The 27743-nt window shown below is 26.8% G+C and overlaps 1 protein-coding gene across 2 annotated transcripts; it reads right to left on the minus strand.

Annotated features, from left to right (window-relative positions):
- Positions 1-1892: 1892 nt before the first annotated feature.
- On the minus strand, positions 1893-27096 carry LOC145200735 (protein polybromo-1-like). Of its 2 annotated transcripts, none has more exons than XM_090070322.1 (39): positions 26976-27096; positions 26579-26667; positions 26341-26371; positions 23836-23945; positions 21170-21238; positions 19649-19747; positions 18594-18676; positions 18207-18464; positions 18014-18083; positions 17190-17288; positions 17001-17075; positions 16694-16864; positions 16220-16502; positions 16050-16086; positions 15811-15898; positions 15672-15725; positions 15487-15558; positions 14558-14785; positions 14392-14477; positions 14245-14287; positions 14052-14138; positions 13323-13565; positions 13045-13203; positions 12759-12932; positions 12564-12638; positions 10944-11123; positions 10729-10813; positions 10561-10636; positions 5656-5828; positions 5444-5541; positions 4602-4673; positions 4435-4509; positions 3996-4275; positions 3809-3869; positions 3412-3504; positions 2825-3051; positions 2554-2673; positions 2260-2446; positions 1893-2173 (listed from the first exon to the last, which is right to left on the minus strand). In XM_090070322.1, exons 2-39 carry the CDS (start codon positions 26651-26653, stop codon positions 1978-1980), a joined length of 4692 nt encoding a protein of 1563 aa, XP_089926448.1. In that variant the 5' UTR covers positions 26654-26667; positions 26976-27096; the 3' UTR covers positions 1893-1977. The 2 variants fall into 2 exon arrangements, with proteins under 2 accessions (XP_089926448.1, XP_089926449.1); XM_090070323.1 differs by lacking the exon at positions 26976-27096 and adding an exon at positions 26850-26936.
- Between the last annotated feature and the right edge of the window lie 647 nt (positions 27097-27743).

A 27743-nucleotide genomic window follows, 5' to 3' on the forward strand; every position in this document is an offset into this window, starting at 1 on the left:
GTAAGATGTAATTGAGAAGATGAAAGTTGTAATTGAGAAAAGCTTATAATATATGTTTCAAATTACATATTGCGATTACTTATTTACATGTTGGGTTTCTCAGTTACATTTTAAAATTTCTTAATTACATGTTGTGTTTCTTAATTACATTTTGCGACTTCTAAATTACCTGTTGTATTTCTCAATTACATCTTACGTTTCTTAATTACAACTTTCAAGTTCTCAATTACATCTTGAAAAGATGTAGTCACCACAATGAGTTATACTCATTACGGTGTTACGAGTACTTTGGCACTGGAGAAAAAAATTCCTTCGCCATTGCCAAACTACGAGTATACTCGTAGTGCTTTTTTTTTTGTCAGTTATATTCAGAATAAAAAATACTATAAAATTTTTTCAGATTAAAAACATTTTTTTTATTGGAATGTTGATATCTAGCTTTGGCAATGAGAATGAAACCACTCAAAACAGCCTCGGCAAAAATTAATCATTGTAGACATTATGGCTCGGCAAAGAAATAACGCATAGTTTAAAATAGCTCGGCAGCGAACGTGTTAATGTAAAATGTATTCATTAAAACCGCGAGAACATCTTTCCACTCCCAATTTAAAATTAGAATATTTATAATATTCAATACTCAATATTTTATACTATATATTTCATACTATATGATTAAGTTTTATAAAGTCATAACATTTTACTACAAATATATTTTTATTACAGAAACAAGTCTTATAATCAAAGTTTCTCATTAATTTTTATTGGTAATTTTCTTTATTTATTCTTATTTTTTTTTTGTTGACGTTGCTTTTGCCGTTACAAAAAATCTTTACTTATTTAAATCATTGACCTTCAGAACGAGGCGAGGAAAAGGTGATTAAATGGATACAGAAGCATTAAAGTTTTTAAGTAAAATTTCTAGGCATTAAAATGCTTGCTACGCCAAACCATAGAGTTAATTCTATACGAAATCACTAGTCATTAGGGCTTCACCTTGTTATATTTTTTTGTAATTTTTGATACTTAATGTATTACTTGAAGTAAGATTAAATGCAAAACTTGAAACCGTGAATCCAAGTGTCGAGATGAAAGAAAGGATGCCCATACTTGGCCCAATTTAAATTTCGTTTGAAATTGTAGTTGATCTTTTTTCTCTTTCAGGAAAAAAAAAAAAAAAATACTTTATATGGCTTTAAAGTTGAAAAAGAACACAAAGTTCGATTTTAAAAATAACAGTGCGTCAGAAGTAGGTCATAATCACCCTTAAAGGATTTTTCTAAAGAATGGTTTCGAAAATTTTAGCAAAATATTTTTTGTTGAAATTTGGTCGTTTTGGGTACTTCCACCGAGTTATTATTCTCCATTAAAAAAATTTTCAATTAAATATTAAAAAATATTATTGATTATAAATATTAAATATTATAAAATATTATTGATTATAAATATTATTGACGTTTAATTGAACTTTTTATTATTATAATAAAAATTTCAATTCAATATGAATAATATCTTATTCTCCATTTCAAAAATTACAATTACGAAAACTGTACTAAACACATAACTACTTCAGTTGCTTTGTTTGGAAATGTAGCAACTTTTAAATTTTTTTATAATCTATTGCGATGCAGCTTTTAGTTAAGCTCGCTTTTTTTTTTTTGCCCTTTCTTTCTCTTTTCTACTAATAATCTTCAAATCATATTTGCGATAAAAAGACATTTTTATTACAGAATCTTTAAATCAGAAAAGTGTAAGTCATATGGTTCTTGAGTGAGAAACTTTCTTATTTTCTAAAGTTTACACGAGTTTAAGAAGTGAAACTAAACTTGAATATTCAAATAACAAGAGACGAAAAAACTAAAAAAATATTTCTTTCTGAAATAAATACTCATATATTAATAAATAATCCTATATTGTTAAGAATAAAATAAGATACAATTATGTGTAAGTTTAACATAAATATTTCGAACTTTAATTGGTTCAAACAATTTTCGATAACGCAACGGCATCTCGCAACATTCGATCGCGAAGTTCCCATAATGCCTCGTGGATATTTTCACAGTTATTCGGAAACCAATGTGTTGGCAGAGGAGCAGCGGGCAAAGGGTGAAAGTCGCTAGCAAGTTCGTTCCAACTGCTAAGTTGTTGTCTGTTGTCACGAAGACCTTCAATATATCTGATAAAATTTTAAAAAAAAATAGATTAAAAAAAAAAAAAATTAGCTAAAAAGACATAAGATCATATTTTTAATCTGGAGTTTACCTAACATATATCTCTGAGTGTCGCATTTTTAACGCATTTTTATCCGCTGGTGAAACAAAAACAACATCATCTTTGCTACTTTGATCTTGGAGTTGATCAATTTTCTGTTGGAGCTGCTGAATTTGCTGTTGCTGCCGTTGGACTTGAATATATAACATTTGCTGCTGCTCAATGGACATGCCTATTCCTAATATGAAATATCTTTTAGACTTAAGGCGGAAAAAAAAAAGATAAAAGATAACTAAATATTATGTCGAAACACTTTCTAATAAAACAAATGCAAAAAAAATCAACCTTGTTGTTGGTGCAAAGGGATTTGAGAAAACATTTGTGGAGACATTGGATTCATTGCAGACTGTTGAGGTATATTTGCTGCTTGAGGGCGTACACCTACCATATGCTGTTGAACATAGGCTAAAGAGATAAAATTCATTTTAATAATAATACTTTTAGATGCTCTTACTCCTAATAACTAATAACAACAATAATTATACAAACAATAATTAATAACAAATCAAACCACATTTTAAGAACGTGGAGAAGAAAATTATATTTTTTCTCGAACCTTGAGGAGCAGGCTGCGGAACGTTCAGTCTGGAAAATGGAGGATACATCCCTGCCGGTACCGGAGGATTGACAACGGGCTTATTTATAGGCGTATTTACAGATTGCAAATTTGGAGACGTTTTAACAGTGATTGGTGAACTAGGAGATGCCGATGAGGTAGAAGATTCATCAGTAATGCTCTCTTTTGCATCTTGGTCACAAGATTGGTTGCGAAGGAAAAACCACCTAAAATTGCAATCAGAGTACGGTCTTTCTTTTTTAAAAAACAAAACAAAGCAAATACGCTTATATAACAATCAGAACGTCAACTTAACAAAAATTAGGCCTGTTACGTTATAGCGAAAAATACCCTTTCAACTTTGGTTTCTGATAAAGCATTTATAACCACTACAATGTAGATACAACTCATTTCTTACTAATTAATGATAAAATATTAGCATATTATATAATTAACTACATAATATCGATTACTACAATTAAATATTAGAGAAAATCAATTCAATGTCTTCGTCACATATTTTTTTTTAAAGGAAAACTTAAACTAAATAGGATTAGATTAGTTGAATAAAAAATTTTTTTTCTTACTTAGATTTTTCACGAAGATGTATTAGTTTACCAGCATTCTTAAAGTGCACCTCGCGTATATGACGCACCAATCTCGAGTGAGTTACGAAAGCTCTGCAAAAATGAAAAATTTCATGCCGCAAAAATATTATATGTATTTATATTTAGATAAAGCATTAAATTTTAAATAATAGAAAAACCAGAATATAACAAACTCGTGATCAAATATTATCTTAGACAAAAAATTGGAGAAAGTTTTGAAAAAACATGTTTCCATTGGGGCTTATAAAAACTAAAACGTTACGAATTTTCAGAAAACGATTTTTAGTGAATTGCTTCATTTTTACTAGCAATTTAAAATATAATCAAGAAATAAATCTTGAAGATATTTTCAAAATAACTGCTTTTATTTACTTACGGCAGATTGTTTGTTTTCCGCAAACAACCTCTCCATAGACAACCATGCTCCATTCGTAAACCTTGCAATAAAAAACACTATCATTAAAATATTATTCCCCTCCCCATACTTTTTCAGTGAAGAAAATGAGAATTTTTAAAATCAAATTCTTTTTATTTAAATATTGATATGATGATCTGCAACCGACCTTTTTTAGAGAGATGAACTCCTTCCATAACATGCAAAATAAGATCAGAAATATCTTCAAATTGGTACTCACAACTACCCCACGCACACTCATAAATATGAATAGTATCTTTTGATTGAGGTAGAAGACTCTGACGCAATTTGTAATCATGTTTTTCCTCATTTGACATGCTTTTCCATTTTTCCCTTGTTTTACACTCAGCTTCTTCTACAGAAAGCTCAGAACTCTCTCTCATAAGTAATGCTTTGTAATCCTTTTTCATAAGATTATATCCAGGCTCCTAAAAAGTTACATTCTATTAGAAGCTCTTATAGCATATCTTAAACTTAAAACATTTAGATTTTAACAAACCATTTACTTTTATAAAATTCAAGATTTTTATATAAAATACACTTAATTTTTTACTACAAACTAAAAAGTCAAAGGAATATAATTAAACCTCAAAAATATCACTCTTTTGCACAGGTGCTCCTATTTCTTGTTCACCCCAAGGCATCAACCATAAAGAGGGTCGCTTTAAAAAGAAAAAAAGGGAAGTTATAAAAATCAAATAAAAAATAAAGAATGCTGCTGTTAATGTTAGTGATTATATATTTATATATATACCCGCTTTGGGTTTATGCTTTCATCAAAATACCAAAGCTCATCATCTCGGACATTAGCAGGAAGAGTGGCTCTCTAAAAAAAAGATTGACATTAATACACTAACTTAGGTTGAGATCAAACATTAAAATGTTGAACCTTTTAACTATTATGTAGATTAACCACTGGTGTTTTGTTTTTCCATTAACAACAAATAAAATACAAACTTCTATACCAGTCTTTTAAAATAAATTAAATTTTCTGAAATATGGCTCTTTATACGTATGAAACAGCAAATATTTTTGGTGTAACATATTTTTAGTTTAACACCTTTTTGCTTATATTGTCATTTCTGTAAAATATAAGTTTAACAGATTTAATCAAATAGCAACTTTGTGTCAATGTCTTTCAATGTAAAGGGTTGAAATAAAATAATAAGGTATGTGAGGTATGTGAGGTATTATAAGGTGTGTGAGGTGTTACAAGGTATGTGTGGTATGTGAGGTATTGCAAATTTTTTAAAAAAATTGATAAGTTTGTATGTCTAAATATATAAATTATTTTACATTTGATTTATTTTAAAAGACTAATATAGCATTTTATACATTATTTGTTATTATTCATGATTAACTGAAAAAAAAAAAAAAAAAAAACGTTGATGTTTAATATTAATAGTTAATATAAAAGTTAATATAAAAGTTAAATTAATGTAAAATTTAACAGTTGATATTCATGTAAATTAGAAAGAAAAAAAATTTACTCAAAAAGCATTTTTTTAGTGAACAATTTTAAATCTGTGGATTCTGCTGGAAGTATTGATTGCAACAAAATTTGTGTAAAGAAACAGTTTTAAAACTTAACACTACCTTAAATCCTTTTGTCCTTCTTCTGAACTTCATTTCTTCTTCAATATATATGGCACTGCATATGTATATGTGCTTTTCCTCAATTTCTGTTGGTCGTACTAATAAAACAGTTAAAGTCTTATTAATTAATCATAACATTGCTCAATACAAACAAAAAAAAAAAGAAACAAACAAAAAATTAAACAGAAAATATTTGGCCCAAAGTTACTTACAAAATTGGTAATCTCTTAAATTAAGTATAGCGCATTTGCCTGCAATTTGCGATAACATTGCAACACACTCTACAGTACTTTCAAAGCATTCTTTCTCATAAAATAATTGGGTTGGCATGTGCTTTGTATCTTCAGGTGCAAGGTACCAGTTACCTTGAAAGTATGGGGTACCACTGTAATTAAAATTTTAGCAATATACTCAAACATAAAATTTTAGAATAAAGCTAAACATTCAAAAATAATTTGATTCAGTGAAAAAATAATGATCTTTAACCTGATAGAAAGATTATTAAAAAATTAAAGTACATTCAACTTTTTAACATTCACCTGGAGAATATAATTATTAAGCATTCATGTGTGCATGAATACTTCATACGAATAAATAGACTGTAAATTTTATTCAAATACTTCTCAATAAACAATATTCTTAGTTTTTTTTCACATCTTCAGACAGTTGAATTTCTAAAGAATTCATTGATTTTAACCTTGATAACTCCATATATAATTATATATGGCATATATATGTCCATGCGCAAAAACAGGCGTGTCCATATTTTTGTGCAAAAATTCTAATGGTTATTACAGGGTGTTACAGACAGACATGTCTACTTTAACATTTTAGTTGTTTACATAAAAATCAAGGCAGAGAAATCTTATAATCTATATAAGATTATATAGATTATAAGATTTCTCTGCCTTGATTTTTATGAAAACAAATAAAAAGTTACTGAAAAATGAGCTTGAGGTTTTGGGCCCAAAAGAAAATAAATAAAAAATAAAATAAACAATTCAAAATTAGTTGTTAGAGTTATCATAATCTGTGAAAATTGATAATTATTTATTGTATATAAAAAGGCTCAAGAACAAATAGTAGATTTTCATTGGAACTTTAAAACAAAACCTTTTAGAATACTTTTCCAACAGCTTTTGGTTACAGATTGTTAAACTACATATCTTTTGGTTACAGATTGTTAAACTACATATCTTTTGGTTACAGATTGTTAAACTACATATCTTTTGGTTACAGATTGTTAAACTACATATCTTTTGGTTACAGATTGTTAAACTACATATCTTTTGGTTACAGATTATTAAACTACATATCTTTTGGTTACAGATTGTTAAACTACATATCTTTTGGTTACAGATTGTTAAACTACATATCTTTTGGTTACAGATTGTTAAACTACATATCTTTTGGTTACAGATTGTTAAACTACATATCTTTTGGTTACAGATTGTTAAACTACATATCTTTTGGTTACAGATTGTTAAACTACATATCTTTTGGTTACAGATTGTTAAACTACATATCTTTTGGTTACAGATTGTTAAACTACATATCTTTTGGTTACAGATTGTTAAACTACATATCTTTTGGTTACAGATTGTTAAACTACATATCTTTTGGTTACAGATTGTTAAACTACATATCTTTTGGTTACAGATTGTTAAACTACATATCTTTTGGTTACAGATTGTTAAACTACATATCTTTTGGTTACAGATTGTTAAACTACATATCTTTTGGTTACAGATTGTTAAACTACATATCCTGTAGTTTCTAAAATTGGTCTAAATTGAAATTCAAACTTGGGCAATCTATCAATTTTATAGTGTCAAAGTTAAACAAACTTTACATTTTCAAAAATAAATTATACTTTTTATGGTTTTCTTTTTTAAATATATTTAATTGTCATTTATTAAAAACATTTATTTGTTAAAGTGAACAAGACAATGAACTTTCTACATCACCAAAGTGATTTTTCACCAAAAGCGCAAATTATAGAAATTTTTTGCTTTTAAAAAATTTCAAAGTTTTGCGTTATGGCAGTGATGTTCTAGTGATGTCTCATTTATAAGACAAGGCAAATCAAATAAAAACTCAATTCTTAGATTTATAAAACTTAAGTTGTTTTTTTCAAACTTTTCAATAAAATATAAATTTGGACTATTCAATATAAAACCACATTAATACTTTTTTTTTAAATACAGAAATTGCTACATAATTTGTCATTATTATGCCAGTAACCATCATTTTTAAATATGAAGATCAGTTCAATCAAAAATTTTATTTAATTAATAAATGGATTTAATATCCAAAAAATTTAACTCATTAACATTTTGATTTTTTTCTCAACATAAAAATTTAGAAAAAGTTTGGAAAGGTAATATCTTTTAGCTTTCAATTACAGAAACTGACATGTACCATTCATTTTTTATCTATATTAAATATTTTTTTATTGGAAAATAAAATGAAATTTATCATAAATCAGATTTTTATATAATTTTTATAATTTTATACTAATAACTCCTTGAATTTGAATGACAGTAAGTGTAGAGTTTTAGGAAAACAATTTCTGAAAAGGAACAAGTGAATATAAAAAGCTGACATGTACACTAAAACACTTCCATAGGTGGGACTACCATTAAAAAATATTTTGGAAATTTTTCTACTTTTAGAGAAATTTGAAATTAAATATTCAGCATAAAAAAAATAGAAGATCGCAATCTACGTCTGTAACAAAAATATACTATTATTTTAAAGATAAACACTACAGGTTTAAAAAAGGGAGATTTTAGTGACCATTTCAACTTAAGTAAAAGAAAAAATTAAAAGCATTAAAATTCAAGCATGAAATTTGCTAAAATTGCATCAGTAACCATGGGGCCCATCATATATATGTAACATACAACACATTGAGAAATTGATATTTAATTGTTTAGAATTTTATCATCTTTATTTGCGTTTCATTCTTGAAGAATTTCTTTTCCTAACATTTGAGTGAATAGTTGTGAATAATTTATAATTGGTAATAAATAACTGGTAACTCAACAGATTCATTATGCAATTCATGAATATCAGTTTCTTCAACTAAATATTTCTAACGAGCATTTCCAAATGCCATTAACATAGCAAATGCAGAAGTTAAAATGCTCTTTCACGTTATGTAAAGTAGATGCATCAAAACTGTTGATGTGGGATAAAACATTTTGAGGTTGAGATACTTTGGAATTTTTATAAACACACCACATAACAAATATTACAAGTTAATACAGGGTGTCAAGCTATTACTTTTTTCTGAAAAAGATTTTATCATTTTTTTGATTTTTTTATTGATCTTTTTTTGTTATGTAATTTTTTTTTTTTTCAATTTTTTCAATTTTGAAAATTTAAAAAATTAAAAAAAAAAAAAAAAAAAAAAAATCCATACACTTTCTATAAGCAACTTTTATAACTTACTAAGTCCAAGATCAATGGCCAATTATAAGTTACTAAGTCCAAGATCAATAGCCAATGGAGCACAAGAGTAAATTTTCATTTTAATTTTTTTTTGTCAGCTACTAATGATTTACTAAATCTTCAGATACCTGGAATAACAGGGGCAATGAAAAAAAAATTAATTTGTGCAGTGCTGTCATCTGAAATATCATGAAACAACAGCTGCATATCTACAATTTGTACCATACCAATAGACACCTGTCAGTAAGATTATTTTAGTCTTACACCAGTGTTTAGGATTTTATCTTGCTACTCTACGATACAACTTTCAAGTCACATAGTAGCCATCTTATATCTAGATAAAGTGGCAACCTACCATACTCATTTAAATGATTTACTTTTTGTTGTTTTTTTACAAGGTGGTAAATTGCAAATAACAGATGTGTCTCAAATATTCTGCAACCATGTTGAACTATGATTTACTCATGTTGGTAATATGATATTAATTGCAAAACATGTTTCACACTTTCATATTTTTCTATTGGAACTGAAACTCTTTTCAATTGTTTAGGAGAACACAGTCCAAACTTCACTGTCAATGAACAGTCTCCTATCAGAAGAAGTTGTTTTCACTTCATTTAAGAGAGACTCAATATTATTACAATACATGAAGCCATCCTATTCACTGAAATATTCTAAAATACTGTCTGTATTGTGATAAAATAATATTTCAAGAAATATTTTGTGGAAAGCATTTAAAAATGTTATTAAAAAAAAATTTAATATTTAAGAATAAACACTGCTTTTACATTTACTGTTTATCACTAAAAAAGGGATGCATGTCTTACACGTAGATTCCTTTTTAGCTTCATTTAGAGGTGCAAATAATAAGAGGTGAGTGGGTCTTATGAACTTCCCAAACTATGCTTTGAATGACTCTATTTTTTTTAAGTGATGCTAATTTCATATAACTTTTTATTACCTGATATTTTCATTTTACTCATAAAACACCTATACCTACATGTCTTCCAAAATATCCACAAAAATCCTCTTTAAAAATATCCACAAAAATGCACACTCTTCAAAAATGGACAATATTCTCCAATAATTGTAATAAAATCCAGCTTTCATAGTAAAACTATGACCTTGGTCCTTTCAACCACAAGATTAACTGAAAAATTTCATCTAATGCTAGAAGTACTGATGAGTTTTCTAGGTTTTTCTCTAAGATTTACCATCTTGAGAAAACTTGAATTGCAAGGAATATTTTTAAATAAAAATCTTTCTGCTCTCTCCAAAGACTTTTTTTTTTCTTCTAGTTTTTAAGTTTTTTTGTTTAACAACCCAAAAATTTTATTATAAGAAAAGTATCTCATTAATAATATCATCAAAATGTCTTTCAGTATTTAAAGGAATGCTAAGAAACAATAATTTACTAAATGATAAGTTTCAGTAATTATAACAATTACAAATTTTAATCTTTATATGTTTAGTTATCATAGAGTTAGTATAAGAAAGTATTGCTTAAGAACACAATAGCTAATACACAGAGTAAAAGAAAGATCAACACATTTGAAGACATTTGAATGCCTAAATGTACTTAATTGAAAGTATTCTAGTACATAAAAAGTCAAATCAAACAATCAAACATGTTAACGGTTAAAATTATTTAAAAAACCAACCTTGTATCAGTCCATATTTTATCTATTTTTGACATCAATAAGTAATCCTCGTCACATCTTACATAGACGCCATCACCTAAAAATCATTCAGTATCTCTTAAAACAATCAAACCAATGAAAAGATTCCTATACAGTGAAGTACTGTGAAACTGTATTGAAAACACTTACCAATTTTGTAGCTATCTGTATCAGTGACATACTTTTCATAGTACGTGCATCCACTGTCAGGGTTTGATACTTCTGTTTTACAATGCTTAAAAAAGTTAAAAAAATGCAGCTACTTTTCAATTAATTTTCTTTTTTACATAAACAATTTATAAAACACAACTATGAAAAAACATTGCTGTGAATACTTCAACTTTAATTATCTCTAGATGTTATACCTCTTCTTTTGGATGCTCATATCCATCACATGATTCAAGAATGTGAGCGAATCTCTCATCTTTTTCACAATGTAAAGATTGGCTGTTGTCTTGAGAGTTGCATACTGGTGAGATGCGCTTGATTGATAAAAGTTGTTTACGCTCATTAAGAACCACATGAGCTGCATGTGGTGGAAATGTCTTAAAGAAAATTACAAATAACCACATAATTAGTATGGTGGAATGAAAACATAAATTTTAAAATATGTATGAGCTAGAATATTTAAAGTGTGCCACCATAATAGTGTGATATATAGTTAAATATAATCCAACTCTAAATGCACCAAAGAACACAAAGTTCCAGCAGACAGTAGCTTCTGATAATTTCCAGCAAACCAAGAGTTAAGTTTAGGAGTTACAGTTAAGTTTACAGTTAGGTTTACTGTTATTAATATCTTATTTAATAATTCTGAAAATTTTCACAAAACCAAAACAAAAAACAAAACTGCCACTTAGGATTAGTGAGTAAGCTACCATTGTTTTTATTTGATCAAATAAAAGTAAGGGGAAGTAAATAAATTGATTTATTTAATAGTTTTTTTCAGGAAAACTTTTACAAAAGAAAAAAGGATCAATCCATTTATTAACAGAGACTATCAGATTTTTGCAACAAATCTAACATTCTGTTTGATCTCAGCAAATACAAGTGCTCTGACATGGTGTCCAACTGCAAATGTGAAAAAAACAACAACAAAGTTCTGACAAGCAAATGCCAGCTCCTTGAATACCAGAGATAACAATGAATGATGATTGGTGGTATAGATCAAGAGGAGAAGAATCTCAAACAAATGAAGAAGCAGAAGATCAATCGGAGCAAATGTTAAGCCAATTTTGTCATAGAGTACTACTATTGATGAGTACATTCCAAAATCAAACTCTGTGCAAATTAAGCTCTCTTGAGCTTCATTTGCACAGAGTTTCAGATAGATTGGTTGCTGTAGCAACATTAACAACATTGTGTATAACTTTGGTTGCATGTACAACACATCCAAGATGGCTTCATAAATTGAGTCAAAATGTGATTTTTCCCTTTTTGCCTTGTGACTGTTTGTGACTGTGAAAGGAAGAGATTGTGAAAATCAGAGCATTTAATCATGTTAACTGAGTTTAAGATGCTATCTTACCAATGCTAATCTACGCCCTACTTATATCATTCTAATGTTGTGTAGTATTGTAAATTAAAAAGTCATCAAATTTTTTCTCATAAATCTTTACATTTTTACACTATGCTTTGATGTATTGGGACTTTCTGACATATCTAGCTAATTGAAATTCAAAAAAAATATTTTCGCTATTTTCACTCCACCCTAATTAACAGCATCATATTTTTACATTAAATCTAGAAAAACTTTGAAAATACTTTTTTTTTTAGTGTTTCATTTACATCATACATTCTTGATCTTTTCCTTAAAATATCCTGTCACTATGTTCAGTAAATTAACAATTATAATGAAAAAAGTTTTAACTTTCAAAGCAAAAATAGCCACTACAGCTTTTATACTGAAACATCAGTTTGTTTCATCAGTTTAAACAGTGCTATCACAAAAACTGTTTTGAATTTTAAAATAAAAAAAAAGATACCTTCACTTTTTTAAATGACTTCATCCTTGTATTGTACCGACTTTCATATACAAAAATATCTTTTTCTTCAAATCCCTAGAACACATACAAATAAATGTTAAACAATGATTGATAAAATGGAGAACCAATGAGTTGCTTAGAACATTCTATTTATTTCTAAAATTATTTGAAGAAAGGATTTTTAAAAATACATACTTCAGGTTTGTACTTTGGATAGTCTTTCACACTCATAACATAGCATTTTCCAATGATACTTTGGAATGTAATATAACTTGAATGCAGACTCCTAAAAACTTCTTGTTCCATAAATTTTCTAGAAGCCAAGTGAAATGTTTCCTCAGGACGAAAATACCAATTTCCATACAATCCCTTTAAAAAGATATCACAAAAGAAAAAAAAAAAAATTTATTTCTGAAATAAATTCTCAACAACAGTGTAACATGCTAAAACTAAAAAAGTACAAAAATATTAAATGTTATACTTCTAATCCATTTTCTTGGCGCCAAATTTTTTCAATAGAAACAATATGAGGAGGCCTATTCATTTCTTCAGCATTCATATAGACAAAATCTCCAACCAAATAAGTAATTCCACCAACAACAATAGAGTTTGTGTAAGTTAAAGTTTCTTCATCTGGGTGCTACATATAGTAATGAAGCAACATTTAACAGTTAATTAAAATGAAGATAACTCAACATAAATAAGCTTTTTTAAGAGTAAAAAATTGAATAAAACCCAGATACTTTTAAAATATCATACCACTTCAATAGACATTATTCCTTTCAATCGAGTTGTGGTAACTTTACCCAAACCATCCGACTCATCAAGTCTCTCTTGAGTTTCAATAACTTGCTTCTCATCTCGCTCAGTGTCAATTTCATGTTGCAACTTTTTTGATGTGATATTAAGTGCTGATTGAGACAAAAAGTGTAATCCATCTTTTGTCAATCTATCACGTTCTAAGATAAAATACATTTGAAGTTCGCATGCATCTTCATACATCTAAAATAAGTAATATATAAATTATAATTTAGTGTATGTAATGTAATGTAATCTAATGTATGTATATTGTTACTATTAATACTTTTATTATTCTTATAAAGTGTTTTTTTTTAGTATACTTGTATTTCTTACCAAGTTTAAATAATCATATCAAAAAACTATTGTTGCATGTGCAGTATAAAGCAGCACTTTGTTGTGAACAGTAGGGTGCTCATTAAAGGAAAATCAACTGAATATTTCATTATAAGTAACCTTTATTATAAGAAAAAATATTTTTTAATTTTTATTAACTTTTTTTTTTTTTTTTTTATTTAAGTGAAAGTCTAAGGTAAAAAAGATTTTTGTTAAAAATACAAAAACATTATCATTAATTTATGGCAAGTAATAAAATATACATTTTATTACTTGCCATAAGTTAACAATATGAGTGTAATGGTAACTTAATCCATTCCTAAAAGCATTATGCATACAATAAATTATACTCACCTCAGTTTCAGTACTGCATGTTTTTCTAGCATGATTAAATATCATGAAAATATCTTCTTGCAAACGATCAAGACGCTTGTAAAACCCCTATTTTTATATTATAATATAAATTTAATGATCAAAAAAGTAAAAAAATTACAACATACTTAATTCATCTACTTTAAGAAAATCCAAAAGTATACAAACTATTTACCAGCTGCAGCAACTGACCAATTATGATTAAGGAAATGGGTTTTCTAAATCAAGGACAAAAAAATTAACCATTTTACAATTTAAGTTTCCTGAGTATGATACATAGTGATGATAGTAAATGATTAAAAAATAGATCATTGTTTCAAACCTTTTAAATTTGTCTTTTACATCCTTTGAATCATCAGTAACAAGAAGCTCAACAAGAGAGTCACTGTAACAACGACCTTCTTCATCCTTACAAGAAAATATTTTCTTTAAAATTTCAAACTTCCACCTTAAATATAAAACAGGGAGAGATCTAGTAATTAAACAACCTTGTGCTGCATTATGTTAGTGTACAATGTCTCCAACAACTTCTGTACAAGCCCTGCTACATCAGGAACAAAAGTATGTAAATCTGGCGAAATTTCATTTTTCTTTGCAATCATAACTCGAAGCAGTACAATGGCATCTTTATAGATTTGTGAGTCTGGTTCATTATAGTGGCAGGCATTGTTAAAGAGTAAGAGAAGATCTTGTTCAAGATCATCGACTGATACATACTGCAAAAAAAAATATGACAAGAAATAACAAAAAAAGCTACTTTATTTATTCTAAGTGTACCTTCTTTTTTTAGCTGAAAAAAATAATTTTTATAACCAAATAAAAAAAATAATCTGTTTCAAGGTATATTTTCTGCAGACAATTTTTTTAAGCTTAACATAAAATATTAAAAGTTTAATTATATAATTTTCTTCTTGAAACTTTCAATTTCATGATTTTTTTTTCAGGAGGCAAACTCTCATAAAAAAATTCAATCAAATAAAAAATAATTTAAAATTTAGTTAAAAATTTCAAAAACCGTGTTTTTTAATATTTCAGAAACTTTTAGTTTCCAAAATTGATATGATATACTTTTAAATTTTTAAATATACCAGTTTTACAAGAAAACTTTCAAACTTTTTTATGTTCATTCAAATCAGTAAAAGTTTTAAAAACTAAACAAAAAAAAAAGGTTTTTAAATGTAACTTTTTTAACTCCAAAATTAATAAAACTATTTTATTAAAACTCATGACAGCAGCAAAAACTATTTTTCTATCTACAACCTTTTTTTACAACCTTAAATTTTATAATAAAAGAATTTTTTTACTTATAACTTTTTTTTTTATTTGAAACTTTTAAAGACTTAAGCATAACAAAAATTTTTTTAAAATAAATCTTCTAGTTTTAAAAAAATTTCTCATGTAATGAAAACACATTTACTTTGTTTACTCTAGAACTAATATAAGTGAGATCAATTGGTCTTTTAATGAGCTGGTAGTAATCAGGGTATTCCTAAAAAACAAAAATAAAACTGTAAAACTTTTTAAAAACAACATATTTAACAAAAAGTAATTTTTAGACCATATTACAACAAAATCTTTTGACAAGTCTTAAAAATGTTTTACCAGCCTTGATGGTAATTTTTCAAATACTGTTGATAAGTTATTGCCATATTCATCCTTTAAAGAATAACAAACGCTTATATCATCACAACTTCTTGAACTAAATATAGTTAACAGTCTGAACTAATACTATTACAATTACCGTGTAATTTTGTATGTAGGAAAGTAACTCATGACATTTGTTTGTAAAGGGACCAGAATTTCCTTGTTTAGGTGGTGCAGGAGAGTAACTGAAAAATGAAAAAGATATTTTAAGAAAAGAACATTTCAACCAAGGAAAGAGAAACAATAAAAAAAAAAAAAAAGAAAAAAAAAAACTTTAAAATTGCTTTAATTATTACATTAAAAGTAACAAATCTTTAAAAGAGAGCAATCCTATACCTTAGTCTTGTGTTTTTTAAAGGCATCACTTTTCCTTCTAAAGAAAGAATGTAAAAAAAGTTGACAAAGTATTACAAATGTAACATTTCTTAAGAAGTTATATTTTCATTCATTCATTTAAAATAAGCTTACTTAGTAACAAATAAACTTAAATGATTAAAAAATAAGACCTGGAAACTGATTGAGTAAACGTTGCTTCTTTTTTAAAGCCTTTTCAAGTATAATGGAGTCATTATAAATTTCTGAACCTTCCTCATTAAATTGACGAGCATTTTTAAACAAAAGCTCAAAATCTTGCATCAATTGATCTTCAGAATTGTAATGACTTAAATTAATTCGCTCCTCAATCATTTTAAGATCTATAGGTGTTGAAATGATCTTGTAATAATCAGGATATTCCTCTTTTTTTGGTAAGATTTCAAACATCTCAAACAATGCTCGACCTTCAGAATTCTGATGTGTAAAATTTTTTTATTACTATTTAAAATCAACTTAAGAAATTAATCATATCATTTACATAAATTAATAACTAAATAAACATGCAATCATCATTTATAATCATTTAATTAATGATTATTTACATAACAAATAAGAGAGAAATGTCACAAAAATAGTTAAAGATAAGTAGAAAAGTATAAAAGAACCTTATATTCCATCACAAACTCAAACAACTTTTTTGCTCGCACTGTTAAATTTTTCTGGTCATCCATCGGAATTTTAATGACTTCTTTAGGCTGTCGACCTCTCTTTTTTAATGGTGTGATTGTGTCAGAATTCTCACTTTTAAATCTATGGTTTCCAATTTTTCCCATTTTCTAAAAAAACTCCACAGAATTAAAAAATTTTAACTAAGGAAACTATTCTTCTATGGAAATCATCCAGCATCCATATATCAATCAGAAAAATAATAGAAAATTATCAAACAATCTTGTAAGAGAAAAGACAACTCACAGAAAATGTTTGATCCTCACAGCTCTCCATTTCCAACTTTTTTTCATGCAAAAATGCATTTAAAATTTGAGCATCCTGGAAGAAAAAAAAAGAAAAAAGTTCAGTAAAAGAAAAACTTGTTATTTAAAATTTTAAAAATAAAAGCAAACAACGCAAAGAAAATAAAACAATAATAGTTGCCATATTTACTTGAAACTGAGGTGAATCTGATGGGTAATATTGAATAGCATTGTTGAAAACCAAACTAAAATCACTTTCTAACATATTCAGATCAGAGTAGTAATGCATCTAAAAAAAATATTTGGATGTTTGAACTGAAAATATTTCTACACTTCATGACAAAAAAAGTGAACGTTATTCTCTTACATGAACATATGTTTCATGTAACATATATTCATGAACATATATTCATGAACATATATTCATGAACATATATTCATGAACATATATTCATGAACATATATTCATGAACATATATTCATGAACATATAACTAAATCTTACAATATAAAACATGTGATTAAACTGTTAAATTATTGTTAAATATATTTATGTTAATCTTTCAGTTAGGAAAATTTTTAAAAGGGCAAGGATTTGTTTTAAAAATGCCTCTTTTTGAAATTCAGTCATCTATAATTTAAATGTTTTTAAAAAAACTGTTTGTATCATAGTAGTTGTATAATAATAAAAACTATTCTTTTTATAACAATGGCTAATAGAAAAAAATACTACTTAAAGTGTCCATATTTTATTCCAATCCTAGTTACTTTTGTCAACAGTCAGAAGTTTATTTCGGAGGTAGTCATAAGTAAATTTTTTAAAAAAATATTCAACCATGCAAATAACAAATAAATTTTTTAACATTTTTTTAACCTAAAAAACAAAAAGATTTCAAAACTTACATTTTTAAAAATAAAATCATTTTTATCAAAAAATAAAATCTTAAATATTTATTTCATCTATTTTTTTAAAGGCTGAAATACCAAATATTTACTAACTTTTAAATAAATTTACCTTTACTCTATTTCTTATCTTGCAAAGAGATATTGGATTCTTTACAATTTCATAGTAACTTTGGTGAGCTCTTGTAAGAAAAACAAGAACTTTTTTTTAACAATATTAAATTAGCAGAAACTCTTGCCATTACACTCACTAAAGATTTTGAATCAAATATTTTAGTAGTTTGTCTTTTTTAGACATTGTTTACCTTTTGTGTGGCAATCTGATAAAATGAGCTGATAAACGCCTTCCAGTGTGATCAGAATATGCCACAACCATGTTGTATAAAATAGAATATGCATCATGTTCAAATAAATCATCTATCAAACCATCATCCTTGGTTGGCGTTCCATGAGTAGGGGATAGCTCAAAACTTTTAGAAAGTGGACTCTTTAGTTGCTCAAACAATATAGCTTCATCTTCTGTTTTGTCCTCAGACTCAAAAGATGTTTGTCTTGAATGTATTCTAAAAAATAAAGCATGCAAACTTTGTGAGTTACATACTGGTGTTACCGTGCAACTTGGTGTCATGTTAATGTCATAGTTTGTATATGTGGAATTTAAGTGTAGGTATTAAAATATATAAACAAATTACTTTGGTTTCTTGCCTGACTTCATAGCAATCTTAAATAACTCAGATTTCTTGTTTAAATAAGATTTTTTGATCTGAGTAGCATCCTAAGGTGTTAATCACATATTTGTCAATACTTGCTAAAAAACTAATTAAGAATCAAAGTAAGAGAATATTTAGTGAATAAAAAAATAAAGCCCTAAAACAACCCAAAAAATGAAATTAAATCAAGAATTATGACTGACTCAATAGATAATACTAAATTCCTATAAGTGCAATGCATTCTGGTATAGCTTGTTTTTTAGACTAAAAGAAAAGTGTTTGGACTTAATAGTTTGTAATTATAAATTAAATAAACTTAATGTTGCAAACAAATAAAAAAATGCTTTTTGTTTAATTTATTACTTATAATAGGATGGTTTGATCAAGTTTTGGTTGTAAAAACAAAAGTGATAGGCCATCAAACTCTTCTCTGGCTAAAAAAGGTAAAAAAATTTTCTTTCATTAGCATTTAACAGTTAATTCAGCACTAAGAATATATATATCTAAGTATAGATATATATTCTTAGTGCTGAATTAACTGTTAAATGCTAATTATTATTACATGCTTAATGTTTTTTTTAAAAAAAATTGTAATTTTTTTCTGTAGAAAACAAATTTGTTCAAATGTTTATGTATACTTATATAATTTAGTGAAAAAAAGCCTATATATTAATACAATTATATTTTTATATTAGCTACAAAACAATGGGATTGAAAATAATCAATATCCATTTAGATGTCTAAAACCATAACATGCAATTAAAGCAAACAACCTGGCTAAAGGTATCTTTAAATTTGGGAGATTTCTCTCTTTAACAGATATATAAGACTCGTATAGGTGGTGAATACTTGTGGCGTAAGTTTACATTTTTTTACCTGATTTTTAATTTTTAGATTTTACATTGGAATTATATTGACTAACAGAGTGTCACTCCAGTAACAATCCTGGCTGTGACTATGACAGTTTGTGATAAGTCAAGCAAATATATAGTGTATATACTAAATCAATATTTAAATAAGTATACTCAAAAGCTTACCTTGAATATTTGAGACTTTGGTTCATTAAAGGTGTGAGCATTTTTTATAAGAAGAAATATATCTGTCTCCAAGTCATTTATAGTAGAATACTGATGTGTCTAAAATAAATATTTCTATAAATAAGTTAATCTTTAAATAAAGTTCTAATTTTAGTTACTATTCAAACTTTTGAGTTTCAAAACAGATAAAAAAATTTCTTGGACAATTTTTTTTGCTAGAAATAATATTTTTAAAAACTATTTTCAGCAAATTCATTTTTTATTTGCTGGTAACAAATCGAAGGAGGACTTTAAAGGGAACACATAACACTATCATGGAACATTTAAGTTAGATGCCATTATGTTAAGAATAAATTAAGAATAAATATCAGCTTGAAAATGGGTAAATATAAATGTTTAAAATGGTACTCTGTTCAAATCGCTAATGCAGTTATCATTTAATTACCTTAAGTCTGATTAATATATTTTATTAAAAAATATATTCCTATCGTTAAAAAAAATTTCGGGCCTTTCACAACTTTACCATTAAACAAGCAAGTATAATTTGACTTCTTTACAAAGCAGCTTTGCAATAACTAAGTAAACAGTTTTGTCTACTTAAAGACAAGTAAAATGACTGCTTCAACCTTTTAGTTAGTTAAGCTTTTTTGCTTTGAAAACTCCAGTATTATTTGCATACTTGCAACCCAACCTCCATTTCTTGAATGCTATCACTAACCATTAAAACAAATTCATATTATCAGGAAGCTCAACAGATCACTGGCATTTAGAATGCTTTACTTTTACACCACAATAGTTAATGTATTTGGCAGTCAACTCCTGTAATTGCTACATTTGTTGAATCAACTGCTGAACTAACCCAATATCTAACACTTATATGCCAGCTAATGATAATCAAATAAACCTTTGAATTTTGGTTTGTATCATGAGTTTTGCAATGTGCTGTTGTTGTAAAGTTATAAAGTAATAAAATGAAAATTAATAATAGATAGACATTTAAATACTTTGTAAACTAGAAATTAAAGATCTAAAAAGTTGTATAGATAATAAACCACTTCAAGCTACTAAATCTTTAAAGCATATTTCACTTAAAACTTCATGTACTATGGCCTCAAATAATGCGAAATGACGTTGAATCTCTACAATCAAGATGGATATACACTGAAGTAATTCTAGTAAATAAAGATGGATATACACTGAAGCAATTCTAGTAAATAATGACTAAATCTGTTTATTTATACAGATTGTCTCACTAAAAACAAATAGCTTTTTGTTCAAACTTATGTTTTCTGTTCTTTGTTCGTTGTCATAGTAAAAAACACGTGGTGTTGTATATAAAAACGATTCAAGATGGTTATCATTTTCACTTAATTGGTAAATCCAGTTCCTGGATAAGGCATTATTTAGGTGAGTGTAAAAAATGATAGAAGATGACACTATGACAACAATAAAAGAACAGTTTTTCCTAAAAAAAAATCAATCCTAACAAAAAAGTTATTTCAAAGATATTTAATTCCATACCTTGATTTTCTTTTTAATGGTTCGAAAGTCTATTGGTTCATTTATAATGTCATAGTAAACTGGAAATGCCTAAACATATTAATCAAAATAAAATAAAGGTTTTATAAGTTTCAAACTTATAATTAGATAAAAACACAGACATTTCTGATATGCTATAAAAACTAATATATATAACTAATATATTATAACAAACAGACTCCACAGAAAAAGTGTAAACAGTATTTTAATATTGTTGAAAAGATGTACAATCTCTGAAGAGATATAGAAAACGTATTAAATTGCAAATTATATATTCAAATTATAAATAACAGATGTTAGAAAGAATTTGGGCAAAACTTTAAGGTTAGTTGTCGAAAAAACTTAATAGAAATAAAAAGTTAATAAAATTCAGAAACTGAATACTTTTAAGTAATAACCATCATTTGTATATTTTTACAAGATATATTTTTACAAGATATTTTTACAAGATATAATTGACTAAGCAATTGTTAGAAATATTTTATGCTTCAACAAAACTTTACTTGTGACTATTTTTAAAAAAATCAAACTTCAAGCTAAATACTGTTGATAAATCTTTTTTTTTTTTTTTTACATATACTTTAAATACATATTCCTGGAAGATACTTGATTAATCAACTTTTACTTTCATCTTTACTATTTTTTCACCAACAAAATATTGTTTTGAATTCAAGCAAATTTTTCCTGGACAGTAAACCTTTGGGCAACTAAAATATCTCAAAAACTACACATCAAATGACAAAACATCTAATGGATGAAAGATAGGTATATATAATGGTAATACAATGCGCATCAAATGGTTGTTGGATGGCGGTCAAGCAAGATGCACAAGCATTTTTTTGATTTCAGACCAAAAAACTAAAAAAAAATTTTCTTGCTATTTTTCTCTTAGATACCTAAAAAAACATTTATCTGGCATCACTTAAGTGTTGATATTTTACCCATTTATTTAACTTTTGATTATACTTAGCCATTTTTTTTAAGCCTTATAGTTCTTTTTATAACCTAACTTCTGTGTCACCTTGTCTAGTTAGGGTAAGTTAAGCAGGTTTGAAAAAAATTTATAAAACAGCTTTATTGGATACAGAGAGCAAATTTCGTTGGGTAAACATTTTAAGGTCCATACACACTTTTAAATTAACCATTATTAAATACTCTTAACAATTTCAGATAATATCTTAAATCCTTTTTTTTTTTTTTTTTTTTTTGAAATATGTTAATATGATTTAAAACTATTTAATTTTTGCTTCTTTTAAAAATATTTCTACTTAAATATTACTTAGTCAATAAAATACGTAAGTTAAAAAGTTCATAAATGTAAATTTTAATTTAATCTTGAATTATGTGTTATTTGTTTGCTATGTTTATTATAATGGTATTGCACATTTTATATATATTTTGATTATATCCACTATATATAAATAATTTATACATAGAATTATACATTATTTCACTTACTATTGGTAGCTAATTGTAAATGTGTGTGTATATTATACTTACACATAATGAAGTGTAAAAAAAGCTGTAGTTATAGAAACAGACACAAACACTCACATAAACACACGCAGAATGCTTAATTATAAAAGAAAAACATCAAATGGTGTTTTTACAAGTGAGCAGCTTTGTGATGCAGCAAGGTCTGTTTAGGAGGGAAAAAAAAAGGATAAGTGCAGCTGCTAAAGAATTCAACATGAAGAGAATGACATTAACAAGATGTATTTCAAAATTAAACTCTGGTAGTTACCCATCCATCTTAGTTATCCATCCATCATCAGTTATTCAAAACCTAGATTAACTTTTTCCTGAGAGGAAGAAAGCTTCAAAGAATGTCAATAAACATTACAAAGAGAATAATGTCAAGAAACATTACAAACAAAAACTAAATTTAGCAAAGGAGAATGGAATAGTTATGTTGTCTTTCCTAACACACTGCAGCTACAAGCTACAGCCATACAGCCACTAGATATTTCAGTATCATTTTTTAAAAAAATGTGTTAAAAAGTTGTGTTTAGTTTTAAGATTGAAAAGTATTATTTTGTTTTTCTTTTAGTTATCTTTTGCCTCAGAACTATTAATTTTTATATTCATATCTTAAATAACCAAATCTTAAACAAATCTTAAATATTCATATCTTAAATAATTTGTTGAGATCTAAAGTATATATTTAATTTATAACAAAGCTATATTTGGTTTGATAACAGGGTTCATAGTAGTTATAGAAATGCATTAATTTGTTTATTGCTCAACTTACCTCATACAGCTGCTCAACTTACCCCACTAGGGTAGGTTGAGCAACTTGGTAAACTTTAGGCAATAATTTCTCAAACAAAATTTTAAAAATGTCTTTTTTTCTTAAGCAATTTTTAGTAGATAAAATTATCTTTCTGACTGAAAAAACTATGTAAATCTGATGCACCGTTCAAAAGGTCTGTTAGAGTTAGTAAAAATCGCTCAACTAGTCCCCACCCCACCCAAACCTACTGAAAATAAAACTTTGATCTGAATGTTTTGTAAGTTGCACCAATAGTTATTTAAAATACTAAAATTGTATACATAATTAATTATAATATGTGAAAAGAAACATTAATATCCTGGAAGTTAATAAAACATAATATTTTTGAACAAAGTACAAATAAAAAAAAATTTACATCTTTGGAAGGAAGTTTGTTAAACATCTCACAAATAGGTCTGTCATCTTCATCAAGGAGACTGCATAAATAATCTACTATTTCTTCATATACATTTTCTGAGTTTAAATCTAAAAAAAAAAAAAATTAAATTAAAAACCCTGAGCAAATACAACAAATGTTTTCATGTTTCTTTTTAACCAGTAAGAAAAGTTCATTAAATTTTTTACAATCTTAATTTAACTCATATTGTTAATTAAAATTGAGAAAGAAAATTAAAAATTCAATGTCTTTTTAACAATTTTCTTTCAAACATCAGTAGTGAAGCTTAGTTCATCAGACATGGGTTAGTTACAAATAATCCAAAAACATGCTATTCCTGGAAACTTTTTATCTTTCTCGCTAATTTTTTGCAAGAAACTCTGCACTGTATTTGATAAGGCAGAACAAGTGAGTGTTACTGTTGTTATTTACATTAATGCATTGCAAAGGTCAACAAAACTTTTGCTGTTTTAAGTTTGAGAGTTGTTTTTAGTTCATTTTCATTCACTGATATCAAACTTGGCAACTATTTTTACCTAAAATATTCGGTTTTTCTCCTATAGCATACTCCTATTTTATAATGAAAAGTATAAATGGATTGTTGCTCAAAATCATGTTTAATGACAAACAAGCTGAAATTAATAAGTATCACATAATACAAAAGAAAAATTAAAAAAAAAAGATAAAAATACTTAAAGCTAACATATTCATTAAACAGCTTATTCATGGAATAAATTTTCATCTGGCCTATCTCTTTGAATACCCTAACAGTAATTTGCAAATATTTCCATGTCCCATCAGCCTTGATACCTCCGCTCTATACTTTTAATATCTCCATGAAAGTGCTCATCTTGCTGATCAATCACATCAGCAAGGTTAACAAGAAATTTGTCAAGGTGCCTGTTGAGGAAATAAACTCTTGTACTCATGTTACAATGTAATTAGTGAAAATTTTCAAAGCAATAATTCTACAAGATATTTACAATTTTCTACTTTTTTACTTCCATGCTCTTTTCTCATTGAGTTCTCATTGAGCCTAACTGTTTGCTCCTAAAGTTTATTTTTAACTCAGCCTGTAAACAAAGGAAACATGGATATTTTTTTATATCCCTGTTTCCTGATTCACCAAGCAAAATTATAAGCTTTTTTTTTAATCATTAAGCATTTTAAGATTTATGAAAACTGAATATCAGTCAATTTATAGCTTAAAAAATTTATTTCTTTTTTTATTGTTAAAAATAAAACGGAAAAAGACATTTTTTTTAAAAGAAAATCTTTCTTTTTTTAAATTTTTACCATCTACTATCATTTTCTTTTTCTGATGAAAGAAACCTGTGTGAAAAAAGGTACAGATATTTCATCTGAATGAACAGTGCCCCATTTTACCTATGAATTGGTATTGCAAAATTTCCGCAAAAATAAAATTAATCTGGACAATTCTAACATTTTCTATAAGTTGATACCATGTTGATGATTTACTGTACTATTTTATTCATTTTTAAAATCTAAAAAGTAAAGATAAATGACTAGACATCTTGTATCTGTATTTTCTATACTGATAGTCTAATAGTCAAACACATGAATAGTAAATGACTCCTCACTGCATTAATCTCAAATGAAGTGAAGTCTTTATGCCTCTAAACTTGCATTATTAAGTTAAAATGTAATAATTGTCTGCATTCGTTAGAAATTTTTAAAAAATCAAGTATTGTTTTTACTTAAATTTTGTGAAATTATGTCCAGTGGACCCATTTATAGAATAAGAACTTAATATGATTGGCAAAAAACTAATCTCATTTCTGAAATTAGCCCCAAATTACATTAAAATAGCAACCCCAAGTTACTTTAAATCAGGAACCCCAGATTACTTTAAATGAGTCTTTAAACTTTGAGCAGCACAAAAAAACTCAATTTTGTTTTTACCTGTTTTATACAATAATAATTCATTCATTTTTGGGACTGACCATTCATTACACCATGGACTAAAGTCTTTAACCTGACAATAATTAAATCAACTTGTTGCAATATTAGTAAAAGCAATTCAACCTAATGAACTTATTTAATGCTTCATAAGCAACAATATTATCATTGTTAATACATTAATCATGACTTAAGCGCAGATAAACAAAAGAGAAATAATTATGTTATATAACATAAATATTGAAACCCCTAATCAATAGGGTTCTGTGGACCATTGGGTCAAAATTAGAAATTTTTGTTACAAAAAGTAGCCAGTTTGTATGCAGAAGACCTGGAGAAACATGATTCTGTTTGTTTGTATCCAATATAAAACACAGTAGTGACTCAATTAGTTATTTAGATTTTTTAAATCAACTTTAGAATTAGTTCAAAACATTAAAAGAAATGAATTGAATAGAGATTTTAAACTGAAATTTTCAGGAGTTTTTTATAGTACACAAAAAATCAATTTTGTGAGTGTGTGTGCTTTTAAACAACTTTCATTAAAACAAGAAAACTCCTCACCAATTTCTTCAGGTTCTTCTTTAATAACAGCCTAAATATATTGAAAATGATATTCACAAGTTATAAACATTGTTAATGTATACAAATAAAGACTAAATGTACTGATCGTAAATACAACCCAGTTTTAAACAATATTATTAGTTATGTAGTTGCATTTATTATATATCTATATAGCATTTATGTCAAATTAGATTAACTATGATGGTAAAATTGTCAAAAATAAATATATTTTTCTTACTGATCTCAGTCTTTTTGACCTGTACTCTTCTGAAGACTCGCTATCCTCTCTTTGTAACCTTCTTTTTGGCGGCATTTAAAATGGAATAACTGAAATAACAATTGAAAGACTACTATTAAGCATGTTAAATATATATATATATATATATATATATATATATATATATATATATATATATATATATATATATATATATATCTTTGTGTGTGAATATATTGCTAGGTTTAGTTCTCTGGTGTTTTGAAATTTGTTAAGGATGCTCCGAATTTACCTATTTTTAATTTTACTAAACTCAAAGCCTAGATTATTTATCCATGGAGGAAAAAAATTGAAAAATTTTGCGCGCTTTTTTTTTTTTATCTTGCGAGTTGACAGAAATAGTAAATAGATCGTCTACCTCTTTTATGCTCTTGTAAATAATATCTTTTTGTACCCTTATGAAAAAGCAATTGCACATTACGGTTGGCGCTTTTTAGAGGATTTTACTGAAAATCGGCGTTGGGTTTTTCTTTTTTTTTTTTTCACGAATATAATCGAATGAGTAGAGCTCATACTAGTCATTTGAAATAAATTGAATTTAAAATAGTTTATGTATTTCAGAAAAAAAAAATTATTTTCAACCCTTCAAAACATTGCGCAGGATTCTCATTCGACTAAAACCGTTAAAACTTATTTCTATAACAAGTTTTAAAAAAATTTCTATAACAAGTTTTTAACAAATTTATGTATGAACATAAACTTTTTTCACGAAAAACTTTTGTTTTTAAATGCAAAAAAAAATTTCTAATTTAGTAAACTTCAGGAAAGTCCTTCAAAAACTGATACAGAAGTTGGTAATTATTCTTTATGTAGACTATTTACTCTTTCACTGGAACTATTGACTTGGTTCAAAATTTAAATACAGCTTGACGCCGCTAAATTAAGACTAATGCACCATGAATAACATTTTATCAAACAAATAATTTATTTGTAAATTCCAGCATGTAAAACAAAGATACTGCATTTAGTTTACCGTTACTCAATATCACCATCCTCAGCTACCTTAGCATTTATGGTATATTGGGAGACTTTGTTGACCTCTACCTCAACTACGCTCCACACGTAGTAGTTGAGAGGATTTAAGTCTAGGAGGTCACAAGTGAGGTGACCAATTGAAAAGCATATC

This window comes from Hydra viridissima, unplaced genomic scaffold (assembly GCF_058129835.1).
Source record: "Hydra viridissima isolate aposymbiotic clone 2 unplaced genomic scaffold, HvirCarnegie_v1 scaffold_13, whole genome shotgun sequence".
NCBI lineage: Eukaryota > Metazoa > Cnidaria > Hydrozoa > Anthoathecata > Hydridae > Hydra > Hydra viridissima.